The 12,989-nt window shown below is 48.5% G+C and overlaps 1 protein-coding gene across 4 annotated transcripts in view; it reads left to right on the top strand.

Annotated features, from left to right (window-relative positions):
* LOC137656751 (bridge-like lipid transfer protein family member 3B) overlaps window positions 1-12,989 on the top strand; it is a 153,150-nt gene that overhangs the window by 17,282 nt on the left and 122,879 nt on the right. For 3 of the 4 annotated variants that reach the window (XM_068391005.1, XM_068391004.1, XM_068391007.1), the window contains exons 7-8: window positions 342-410; window positions 3,047-3,266. In XM_068391005.1, the coding sequence (XP_068247106.1) occupies window positions 342-410; window positions 3,047-3,266 (289 nt within the window). The remainder of the gene's footprint in view (window positions 1-341; window positions 411-3,046; window positions 3,267-12,989) is intronic. The other variant, XM_068391006.1, reaches the window with a different exon arrangement.

Here is a 12,989-nt window from a genome sequence, read left to right as displayed (position 1 = left end):
ATGAGACCAACCTGACCTCTCTATGATGAAAATTAAGGCTGTTAGAGCAATTTAAAAAAAATATACTGCAAAATGTGCTGGGAAAAAAATAACCCCCTGGGGGTTGAGGGTTGGAAATTTCCAAATAGCCTGGGGGTAAAAGGGTTAAGAATTTGTGAATTGAAGCTCAAGACAATGATATAAAGAATTATAAAATGAGAAGGATTTTTTTTGATTTCCCAACAAGTGGAGAAAATGACTTAGGCAGTTAGTTTATGAGGGTGACGATATTCAATAATTTAGAAATTATGACTGGTCATTTTAATTTTTTAAGCTCAAAATATTATTTCTTATTTGTACAGAGCAGTTACCAAAATGCAAGGTTAAATCCAGCAGCCCAGATGTTTTTTAACATTTTAGGTGGTGATAAGGTAAATAAAACTATTACATTGCAAAGGGTTAATATGTGGCAGACTGCGGCAACTGTTGTACTATATAACTACAGTATTTGTCTGGAAAAATGAGTATTGTGTTAATATTTGAATGTATTTTCCTTGAGTAAATATTCTGGTCTATATATTGTTACTTTGTCTTCTGCATTTTTGTATTTTGTATCCTGCATAGTTTTTTTTTGATGTATCGTTTTGAAAGATTTGTAGTGGAACATGTGTAAGTCTAATCACTTTGTCTTATGTTATTCTTTCAATGTTTAAGCTTTAGCCGCTTGCTTTTACAGCTTGGGATTTTGCCATATTCATTTATGAAACTTTGTATTTTTCATTTGAGGTTTGATCCGCAGTTATCGGGATTAGTTTTGCTAAGTCCACTTGTAGCGTCAGGGATTTTTCATGGGCTTGTGACATTTTGCTTTCTACCTGTTAAAACCTAGCTAGGGAGTGATGGAACCTACATTGAGGCTTAGGAATAAGTTAGAACAAATAAAGTACCAAAGAAATAGAATGTTTAAAAGGAACTAATGATGAATTTAAAAGTACCTTTGTTCCAACACGGAGTACTTACCTCAAACTACTTTCTTAGGAGTATCTGGGACCTGCTCCCAACCGACCAGAATTTTGTGTAGTTTACCCTACCTCCGTTTTCTATGCGGGGGAACCTCTGGCTGAGTGATACGCGCCATGAATCGACAAAAGTACCTTTTACTGTTTAGTACAGTACAGAAAATAGATTAATACAGCCAACAGTCGCCATCCAATCGCATAATTTACATCAGATGACTTATCTGAACGAAACATTTTGTTACCCAGAATAATTCATCCGATAATCTTTTGACCATTGTCTGAGGACACGCTTCCTTTTATTTCCCCTGGAAACTTTATATCATATAACTCTATTTTATCATTCTAATCATATAATTTATGTAAATTATACACTACATACATATTATCTTTCCCCTGCCTTTCTGTAAGGCACTTTATATAGTGATCAATATTTGAGCAATTTCTTCAAGCGATAAAGTTTCAATGAGGTCTGTTGTAAAGAGTTTTATTGACACGAGTGATAACGTGAAAAGCGACAAATTAAAAGTAAAATTCAATTATTTATTCAACTTGGTAGGCCAGTCAGACTTGCCAACCACAAGAGCCGACTTTCTGGCATTCTGAGAATAAAAAAGGAAATTGAATAAGTTAATATTTATAGATTTGACCGGTGAGTATTGGCATGTGATACCGTTAACCTCTCTGCAAGACACAACTAATCTCTCTGCTCATTATTAACCTTTGTTTGCTCTCCTCGGCCGTTATGAAAATCTAACGTCAGTCAATCTTTTTAGAATGTTGAACTTCTCACAACTGTAATATAAAACACTTTTCCGTGTTAAAAAAATAACAAAGTCATCATGAAAGACAACTTGAAATGCAACAAACACATCACAATGTGAAAAGTATATGTCTTGATATACTTAAAACAGTGCTTTCTATATGCAAGAATTTAATGCTTAGAAATCCAGCACGAAGCCAATACAAAACTTAATAAGCACTTTCAGAATCTGTTGAGGAAAGTAATTAAAAGACACTCCATACTTGATTAGTTCATCAAATTAACTTGGCTCCACAAGGGTACTAGAAGAATTGGAAGACCCATGTCTACATGACTGAAGACTTAAAAGTGTGAAGTAGGAAATGATGAATGGAGAAGTGTTAATTTAAAAGCTCAAGATAGAGACAACTGGCGAAATCTATCCGAGGTTCTTTAGCGTCAATAGGCATAGGAGATGATGATGATGATTTAATTACACAAATAAAGCATCTTAGTCAACCAACTTGCAAAACCTGAATGTGAATATTTTTATTTATGAGGCTTAAGACTCCAAATCAAATTGAAATCGAGACAATATTATGGAACTAGTGATGTATTTCAACATTAGAGGTGTTATAAAACATGACTCTCCTTTATATTCACCGAGTCCGTGCTATGCACGTTGATACTCTGGCCCTGGAACAGGGAAGACGATATTTCTATGGCTTTTTTGTCATTGGATTCCCTGTTCTAGCCTCCCGCAGGAAATTTCTGGTAGAGTTCACAGCACCTTCCCTAAAATTTGTTTTTCCTTTGTCAAAACCCGTTTATACCGTATTAGGAAATTACTACTCCTAGGAGAAGCAGCTATCAATCATTGTTTTTCTTGCAGGTGTAGCAAAGTATTCTTCTCTTATATGTTTAAAGGTGTCGTGCACTTACTGTACATATTTTTCATTAAATGGTATCTGAGAGAACTAATTTTTATTAATCTTAAGCTCTGTTTATTGGAATTTTCAAATTTGATAATTTTATTTTTACATTACTTTATCAGAAGATGCCACTCAAGATATCTTTTCAGGATGGAAGAAAGGAGTTTCTTTTGAATATGGAAAGATAGATAGAAATGTCTCTCTGAAAGTCTTTCTTCATTTTACCAACCCATTATTTTTTAATGTATAATTTTGTTAATGGTACCAATTGATCAATCGTGTATACGGTAAGTAAATCTGCTAATAAGCAAGGTAGATATATATTTATTTATTGATCAAAGGTCCTGCCTTAATCTTAATGATCTTTTGCATTTCAGTCCTTACCAGAGTTCCAGGCCCAGCAGTCACAGCATGCGAGAGGTACTGGTTTGGGCGCCGGGGGAGGCGGAGGGCAGCATGCACAGAGGGGAGGTGGAGCTCGTCCACCCCCTCCCGAGTCTAATATCACTAAGGTCTTTAATAAGTATGATGTTCCCGAAACTTCCCATCATTTTTACTCGGAAAGGATAGACCTTCACTTCTGTGACGATCCCGGACGTAAGTACACTCGAAACGTTTGTAATTTTTAGTTTACTTTTTATGTTGTTTGTAATCCGTGAAATCTTCCTAGACAAGCTCATGGCTATTTGGTTTGATCCAGTAGAAATTGCACACGTATGGAACAAAACTATAGTTTTTCTAATCTGTTAAGCAGGTGTGTGAAAATGCGGGTTACACTGAACAGTTAGAGCCAATAGGTATTTTGTAACTGGTATTTTTTTTGCTCAACGTATTTTAGTTTAGACAAGACTGAATCTGGTGCGTACTAGGTATTTTGTTGAAGATGACTACATATACAGCTACCGCTTCCAATGATTGTGGAGTAATACATATGATTTTATCACTCTAATAAATATAGTAGGTTATTAGTTTTGATTTTAAAAGTAAAATGTTTTATTCTAGATATTATTTTCTTGAAATAAGCTGGCTACAAGAAGCTTCGTTAGCAAAAATATATTTAGAATCTTTCTATAGGATATAGTTTTCTATACAAACTACAGTCTGTGGAGTCTAGTTTTGGGAAGTGTTAGTTATGTACGGTACTAGCTTTAATCCTCTTAAAGAATAAAATAAGGTCTAGAATATTGAAAAAAGGAATTTTAAGTAAGAAAAAATAGATAAAAGATTAAAATAGGTTTGAAGTATTGTAAAAAAAGTATTTTAAGTAAACAGATAGAAAAGAAATTATAGAAAATGTAACCAAAAATATTTTTTTTAATTCTCATACTCACTCGATGTTCATATTGCTTCTTCTCCAGAAGGTCGATTTATCGATTCTTGTCCCCAAAATATATTAAAAGATTTTTCCATTCCATTTTCTTTCCTTTCAAAAGATACATGCCCTGATTACAATTACTATTACCAGTCAAGGTGCAACCTTAGTTGGAAAAGCAAGATAATACAAGCCCAAGGGCTCCAATAGGGAAAAACAGCCCAGTGAGGAAAGGAAACAAGGAAGTTGAACAAATGACTTGGAAAAATAATTAACAATTGATAAAATAATAAAAAAACAGCAACAACACCAAAACAGATATTTCACATATAAACTATAAAATGACTTATGTCAGCCTGTTCAAAATAAAAACATTTGCTGCAAGTTTGAACTTCAAACGATTCAACTACCCGATTAGGAAGATCATTCCACATCTTGGTCACAGCTGGAATAAAACTTCTAGAATACTGTGTAGTATTGAGCCTCGAAGGGCTGACTATTAGTAAATTAATGAAGCAATCTAGCGGTTAATGGTAAAGCACGCCAGCATCTTCATGTTATTCAGTTTTGAAGTCGAAAGTATTCCCTGTTCCTTGATATCACAAGTCAGTGGAGAGGATTGGGCATGAATATGAACGTCCTTTATTATGGTCAGAAACATTCATTGTTCCGTAACCGAAATACAAACCACGCTATTTACAAAGGGTTTACTTTTAGCGCAGCTGAAATGACGAGCCAATAGTTTTTAACGAGGGTTAATTACCCCCGCGCTAGTTAGCGGGGGGTGGGGAAGGGTAGCTTGCTACCCCTCCCCCCTCCACACACCGGTGACTTGCTTCACTTCACTTTTGGCTCGGCGGTGATCAGACGTGTCTGTTCATCGCCTTCGTGACAGCCTTTAATTTTCTTCTTTTTCTTTTCAGCTTGTGTGATTGGTTGGAAGTTGACCTTCAGTTATTTTCTTTTATTTATTATGCGTACATGCCCTGGAGTTGCCGGCCGTCCTTGTGGGACTTTCATGTCGGACGTGATTACGGATCCTCACACCCTCTGCCCTCAATGTCGGGGCCGACGGTGCGACCAGGATAACATGTGCCGTGAGTGCAGGGAGTGGTCTGCCTCCCAGTGGGAGAGGTTTGGCCGTCGGCGTAAGAAGAAGTCCAAGAGAGACCGTTCTCCTCCGGGGTTAGCCTTGAAGGAGGAAGGTTCTCGGGACTCTTCTTCCGCCGCCCAAACCTCCTCCGAAGCTCCCCCTCGTCCGCCTCCTAAGGAGAGTCGTCCGAGTGGGAGCGCAGGCCCTTGTTCTGTTTCCCTACCTTCGGGGGGGGGAGAGGGCGTCGCCTCCAAGAGCGAGGCGGTTCCCCCTCCTCCTCCGGGGGAGGTTATTGATAATAATACTTTATCCAGTGATGATCTGTTACAGATTTGGTCGTCCCTGGGGCTTAAGGGCTTGCCCTCCAGGGTCGCTCTTATTGACCTTGTCTCGTTGGGGGCCGCTGTTAAACAGTCGCCGGTGGTAGCGGAGGTAGACCCTCTGTCTATTGTCGACGTCGTGGTGACAGAGGCCTCCGACGTGGCTGGGCCTTCCGACGCAGGTGCTGTTGCTGGTGATGGTGCTCTAGGCTCTCCTCCTCCTTCCGTGCATCCTTCGAAGGGGGAAGTGAGTCCTTCGGTCTCGACTGCTGCCCAGCTTCCTTCTGAGAGAAGTGTTTTGAAGGAGACTCCCCTTCGGAGGACCGATGGTCCCGACGATCTCCCCCGAGGCCGCCTCCGCCGTAAGGCTCACCGCCCTCTACGCCACAAGGGCCTCCCTTCCCCTTACAGGGGGACTAAGAGGCGCCTTTTTGGGTCTTCGTCCTCCGGGGGGGACTCTCCTCGTCAGCCTCAACCGATGAACCTCTCTGCAGACCGCTCACCATCTCCTGCCGGATCTTCGCCTTCTGGAGAACTCGTCACCCGACGGGCAACGGTCCCTTCGGGGCTAAGGGATTCTTCCCTTACGCGAGCAGGGCCAGCGCACAAGCGCTCTCCTGCTCGCCAGCGATCTCCTGCTCGTCGACGATCTCCTGCTCGCCAAGACTCTCCTGCTCGCCGACGCTCACCTGCTCGTCGGCTCTCTCCTGAGGTTCGCCCCCCTCGCCAGCGCTCTCCTGCTCGTCAGCTCTCTTCCGAGCGTCAGCGCTCATTTGAGGACCATCGCCCTGCGGTCTCTGACCACCCTTTAGTTCCTGCTGAACTCCCTGCTCACCATCCACCTGGTCCTGTGGCTACGCAACATCGTGCTGCGCGTGTGTCAGAAACACATGTTCGCCAACGCGCCAGCGATCTTCCCGTTCCTGCTCGTGAACCTATCCTCTCACAGGACACGCGTCGACCTTCTGCTCGCCAGCGATCACCAGCTCGCCAGCGATCACCAGCTCGCCAACGATCACCAGCTCGCCAGCGATCACCAGTTCGCCAGCGATCACCTTCACATGCTGCCCGCCATCGCACGAACCTGCATGATCGCCCGCTTACGCATGCTGCTCCTCATCGCAACACCCTGAACGATCGCCTTACTGCGGATGCTGATCACCATCGCACCCTTTCTCGCGATCATTCACCTGCGCATGCTGCTCGCCATCGCACAACCCTGCACGATCGCCCGCTTACGCATGCTGCTCCTCATCGCAACACCCTGAACGATCGCCTTCCTGCGGATGCTGATCACCATCGCACCCTTTCTCGCGATCATTCACCTGCGCATGCTGCTCGCCATCGCACAACCCTGCACGATCGCCCGCTTACGCATGCTGCTCCTCATCGCACAACCCTGAACGATCGCCTTCCTGCGGATGCTGATCACCATCGCACCCTTTCACGCGATCATTCACCTGCGCATGCTGCTCGCCATCGCACAACCCTGAACGATCGCCCGCTTACGCATGCTGCTCCTCATCGCGCAACCCTGAACGACCGCCCTATTGCGCGCGATCATTCACCTACACATGCTGCTCGCCATCGCTTACCATCACGTGGTCATTATCGCCAGCGATCTTCTTCACCTACGCGGCAGCACGATCCCTCGCCGTCGCGCCATCGCTTGCGTTCGTCGCCTCGGACACGTGTTCATTTACCTGCCCACCCTCACGCCCACTCGCCTGCGCGCCCGCGCGCCCGCGCGACCGCTCGCCTGCGCGCCCGCGCGACCGCTCGCCTGCGCGCCCGCGCGACCGCTCGCCTGCGCGCCCGCGCGACCGCTCGCCTGTGCGCCCGTGCGATCACCCGCGCAACCATTCGCCTTTGCGCGACCGTTCACCCTCGCGCGACCATAGTTCGCGGCGAATTCCACAGCCGGTGGTAGCAGCAGGGACGCGTGCTCCTAGACGGCACTCGGGATCACCTCCATCCAAGCACAGGTTGGTATTGCAGGACGAGGACAGGTCATTACAGCATTCTTCCCCACCTTCTTTTCAGGCAGGTACCGTCGTGTCCACTCCAAAGGATCGCCCGATCCCTTTCACCTTAGCGAGGATTTCGGACTCTGTGTCCTTTGAGCAGCAGACTTGGTTTGGTCCGCTGGCACGGGCGTTAGTGAGGGTTATGAAACCAGCACTCGCCGGCCAGGGTAACAAACCAGCGGCTGTCTCTCCTACGCTGAAGAGAAAGAGAGGAGTGGACTTCATGGTGACTTCCCCCAGGGCGAAGTTGGTCGGTCTCGAGGGTCCCCTCTCCTGCACGAGTACTCTCTCCTTCTCCCGTGGACGAGGCCTTTCCGTCCTCAGGTGAGTCCAGTGGACCGGTAGTCTTCCCCTCGGCACCAGGGGGGGAGACTTCGCTTCAGGCAGGAGAATCGTCTCGTGAGGAAGGGGCCCCTCGAACCTCGTTGTTGGTATCCTGTATCCCTCCTAGGAGGGAGCCCAAGGATTCCAAGACCATCCCTAAATCCTCTGCAAGGATTCGACAGGAACCCACGACTACCCAGGGGAATGTCCACGTATCACCCCAGGAAGAGATTCCTGGGGCAGGAGACTTAGCTGCCAGCCCGCAGGGAGGAGAACAGCAAGAGTCCGAACATGCCTTCTGGCAGGTCCTAAGCCTGATAAGGCAACTTAACAGTCTTACGGATCCAGTCATCCCCCCCCGTGAAGGCAAAGACACGATTCTGGATGAAGTGTTCGACGTTCGGAAGGCCCCTAAGACCAGTGCAGCTCTGCCCTGGTCTCGGGGGCTGAAGAGTGCCAGAGCTAGGGCCAATGCTCAGCTCGCACTTCTTGCCTCCTCCAGTCGTTCCACTGCCGGGAACAAACTCATCCCTCCTCCTCGCCTTCAGCAGAGGAGGTATTTCGAGATCCTGGGTGAGCACAACCTCGCTCTTCCTCTCCATCACTCTGTGGAGGAGCTGGCGAAGGGAGTTCCCTTGGAGAAACTCTCTGCCCGGCAGGTGTCGTTCTCGGCGGCAGAGATCCTTAACCACGAGAAGGTCGCTAAGTGTGCCATGCAGGCCACTTCGTGGCTGGACTTCTGGTTAGGATCTCTGGGCATCCTATTGCGATCTGAGGACTTGTCCAAGGAGACCAATAGGAAGGCCCTAGAGACCTTCTTGCTCTCGGGCACCCGCTCCATCGAGTTCTTGGCGCACCAGGTTACCACCCTGTGGGCCAACTCGGTGTTGAAGCGTCGCGATGCTGTGTCCGAGAGATTCCATCCGAAGGTCCCCGCCGTAGATGTGTGTAGGCTCCGACATGCCTCCCTCCTGGGGGAGAGCCTGTTTGAGCCTCAAGACTTGGAGCGAACGGCTGAGAGGTGGAGGAAATCCAGCACGGACTCCCTCCTCCACAGGGCCCTTACAACTCGGCCCTATAAGCCTCCAGCCCCGCCACAACAGCAGCAACAGCCTCGTAAGGCTCCAAAACAGGCACCGGCAGCTAAGAAAGTGGTGTCTAAGCCCCAGCCCTTTCCAGCCAAGGTCAAGAGGGATGGTAAGTCCTCCAGGGGAGGCAAGACTTCTAGGGGTGGCGGCCGCGGCCGCAAGCCCTAGGGGTGGCAGTCCCCCTGCGTGTCCACCTGTGGGGGGATGCCTTCAGCGTTGCGTCCGCAGGTGGCAACATCTCGGGGCCGATGCTTGGACGATCTCAGTGATCGGCCAAGGTTATCGCGTCCCGTTCACGTCATCTCAACCTCCCCTGACAGCGAATCCAGTGTCGTTGAGCTCCTATGCCATGGGATCGGCAAAGGGGCTGGCCCTTCAGGCCGAAGTCAAGACCATGTTCGAGAAGGGTGCTCTCCAGGAGGTCGTGGACGGCTCTCCAGGCTTCTTCAGTCGACTCTTTCTTGTAAAGAAGGCTACTGGCGGCTGGAGACCCGTCATCGATCTCTCGGCTCTGAACAGGTTTGTCAAACAAACCCGGTTCAGCATGGAGACAGCAGACACGGTCAGACTTGCGGTGAGACCACAAGACTTCATGTGTACACTGGATCTAAAGGATGCGTACTTCCAGATCCCAATCCATCCGTCTTCCAGGAAGTACCTGAGATTCTGCCTAGACAACAAGATCTACCAGTTCAAGGTGCTGTGTTTCGGTCTCTCCACAGCTCCTCAGGTGTTCACCAGAGTGTTCACCCTGATTTCGACTTGGGCGCACAGGAACGGCATTCGTCTCCTTCGTTACCTAGACGATTGGCTGATCCTAGCAGACTCGGAGTCGACCCTTCTTCGACACCGAGACAGGCTTCTAGATCTTTGCCAGGATCTGGGGATCGTGGTAAACCTCGAGAAGTCCTCTCTGCAGCCGTCCCAACGACTGGTTTATCTAGGCATGCTAATAGACACCAATCTCCACAAAGCCTTTCCATCAGACGACCGGATAGCAAGGCTGAGGAGGGTGGCGGAACCTTTCCTCAGGCGAAAAGAATTCCCCGCCCAATCGTGGTTGCGTCTCTTGGGCCACCTATCCTCCCTGGCCCGTCTGGTTCCAAACAGCCGCCTCAGGATGAGATCCCTTCAATGGCGGCTCAAGTCCCGGTGGAATCAAGGATCCGATTCCCCGGACACTCTGATCCCAATGGGGTCTCTGGAACAGACGGACTTGCGGTGGTGGCTGGCCGACGAGAACCTGCGAAAGGGAGTGAGTCTTCTCGTCCTTCCCCCGGAATTGACTCTGTTTTCGGACGCGTCAAAAGAAGGGTGGGGGGCGCACGTTCTGAACCAGAGGGCCTCAGGCCTTTGGTCAGAATCAGAAAAGTGCCTACACATCAACCTGCTAGAATTGAAGGCCGTCTTTCTGGCCCTTCAACAGTTCCAACGGTTCCTGGCGGGTCACTCCGTGGTGGTGATGAGCGACAACACCACGGTAGTGGCTTATATCAACAAGCAGGGAGGCACTTTTTCGCAACAGCTATCCCATCTTGCAGTAGAGACTCTGAGGTGGACCGAAACCCACTCGATAACACTATCAGCTCGCTTCATTCCTGGCAAGAGGAATGTGCTCGCCGACAGTCTGAGCAGGGCTTCGCAGATAGTGAGTACCGAGTGGTCTTTGGATCCTCAGATAGCCAACAAAGTCCTGACTTTGTGGGGTTCCCCGACGGTGGACTTGTTCGCGACAGCCTTGAACTTCAAGCTGCCCCTGTACTGCTCACCAGTCCCGGACCCCAAGGCACTCTGGCAAGATGCTTTCCAGCAACGGTGGGACAACATCGACGTGTACGCCTTCCCACCATTCTGTCTGATGAGAAGGGTGCTCAACAGGACCAGACTATCGGTCAACTGTTCCATGACTCTAGTAGCTCCGCTATGGCATCACGCGGAATGGTTTCCGGACCTTCTGCAACTCCTGACGGAACTCCCAAGGGAGCTTCCTCCACGACACGAGCTTCTCAGACAACCCCACTCCGGTGTCCCTCACAGGGCCGTAGCCTCGCTTCGGCTTCACGCCTGGAGACTATCCAGCGTCTCCTCGCGGAGAGAGGCTTTTCGCAACAGGTTGCGGAGAGAATGTCTCGGCACCTGCGAAGGTCCTCTGAGGGAGTCTACCAAGCGAAGTGGAGAGTCTTTTGTGGTTGGTGTCGTGGAAGGGGTATCTCTCCACTCGATGCCACTATTCCAGCAATAGCGGACTTCCTTGTGTATCTGCGAGAAGAAATGCGCCTTTCTGTCTCGGCAGTGAAAGGCTATCGCTCAGCCTTAAGCTTGGCCTTCAGATTGAAGGGCGTGGATATTTCTTCATCGCTAGAACTCTCTTTACTCATACGTAGCTATGAGCTTACCTGCCCCCAGTCGGAAGTGAGACCCCCTCCTTGGAACGTGGTTCGAGTTCTCAGGTCTCTCAAGAGACCTCCCTTCGAGCCATTACGCCAGGCCTCCGATCGCCACCTGTCTTGGAAGACGGCTTTCCTACTCGCCTTGGCCTCGGCCAAGCGAGTTAGTGAACTTCATGGTCTCTCGTACGACATCGCCCATTCAAGGGGATGGGGGGAGGTAACGTTCAGGTTCGTCCCTGAGTTTGTGGCCAAGACTCAGAATCCTGGAGTGCCGGATCCTCGGTTCGACTCTTTCAGGATCGCGAGTCTCCGTTCTGTAACAAACGACCCAGACCAGCTGCTACTATGCCCAGTGAGGTGTCTGAGGTACTACTTGAAGAGAACGGCTGCAGTCCGTCCTCATGTGCGAGCTTTGTTTGTGAGCACAGGCAGGACAAAGAGGAGGGTCACAAGGAACACCATCTCTGCTTGGATTCGAAGGGTTATCCACCATGCCCTGAATCCTGACCCTCCTCCGTCACGTCGCCCTCGGGCCCACGATGTCAGGGGTATTGCTACATCCCTGGCCTTCAAGAGAAACTTCTCTGTGACGCAGGTACTTCAAGCGGGGGTCTGGAAGCGTCAAACGACCTTCACAGCCCACTACCTGCAAGACGTGACCCACAGGAGCCTCGATACGTTCTCTATCGGCCCTGTGGTGGCTGCACAACAGCTGGTCTAACCTCAGGCTCCTTTTTGGACAAGTAGCAGTAGGTTGAGGGCGTTGTTACCCGGTCTTAGTCTGTGTGAATGAAAGAGTATGTCTGACCCTTACTTCTTTCTTCATTCTCCCCTCTCTTGGGGAAGCAGCATCCTGGTCCTCGCATAGCTGACCTCGACCACTGCAGGTAACCCATGCTTCTTTGTGCTCCTAGTATTAAGCTTAATACTGTTGCGTCTCCCATACCCTGACGAGGTGGTATGGGGAACGTCCTATCCTAGAATTCCTATCTGAAGGTCTCAAGGTCAACTTCATAGGACGAGTCACACTCTCCTCCTCACACTACTTATGTAGGCCACTCGTTCCTAGCGATGCTAGGAACCTGTGAGGTACAGGGGCTCCCTCTCTCTAGTGCTGCTCACTAAGGGATCGAGCCCCCGGGCAAGCCGAAGTCAGTAAGGCTGGGGACTTTCCACCCTTCCTAAGGGGTAAGTCACCCTTTGTAAATAGCGTGGTTTGTATTTCGGTTACGGAACAAATGACAAATTCGAAGATAATTTGTATTTTTCCTAACCATACAAACCTTAGCTATTTACACATATGTGCCCGCCATCCCTAACCCCCAAGTCAAGTCCTACCTCTAAGTGAAGTGAAGCAAGTCACCGGTGTGTGGAGGGGGGAGGGGTAGCAAGCTACCCTTCCCCACCCCCCGCTAACTAGCGCGGGGGTAATTAACCCTCGTTAAAAACTATTGGCTCGTCATTTCAGCTGCGCTAAAAGTAAACCCTTTGTAAATAGCTAAGGTTTGTATGGTTAGGAAAAATACAAATCATCTTCGAATTTGTCATATTTCTAGTAACCATATGAATTCAATTTTCTGGTTTTACTTGTTAGTTAATTTTTAAAAAAATACATGCATACAGTACATACATATACCAAGGCACTTCCCCCAATTTTGGAGGGTAGCTGACATCAAACAAATGAAAAAAAAGGGGACCTTTCCTCTCTACGTTCCTCCCAGCCTGACAAAGGGACTCAACCGAGTTCGGCTGGTACTGCTAGGGTG

This window comes from Palaemon carinicauda, chromosome 17, assembly GCF_036898095.1.
Source record: "Palaemon carinicauda isolate YSFRI2023 chromosome 17, ASM3689809v2, whole genome shotgun sequence".
NCBI lineage: Eukaryota > Metazoa > Arthropoda > Malacostraca > Decapoda > Palaemonidae > Palaemon > Palaemon carinicauda.
The sequence above is the reverse complement of the archived record's forward strand: the minus strand, read 5'-3'. Positions and strand labels throughout refer to the sequence as shown.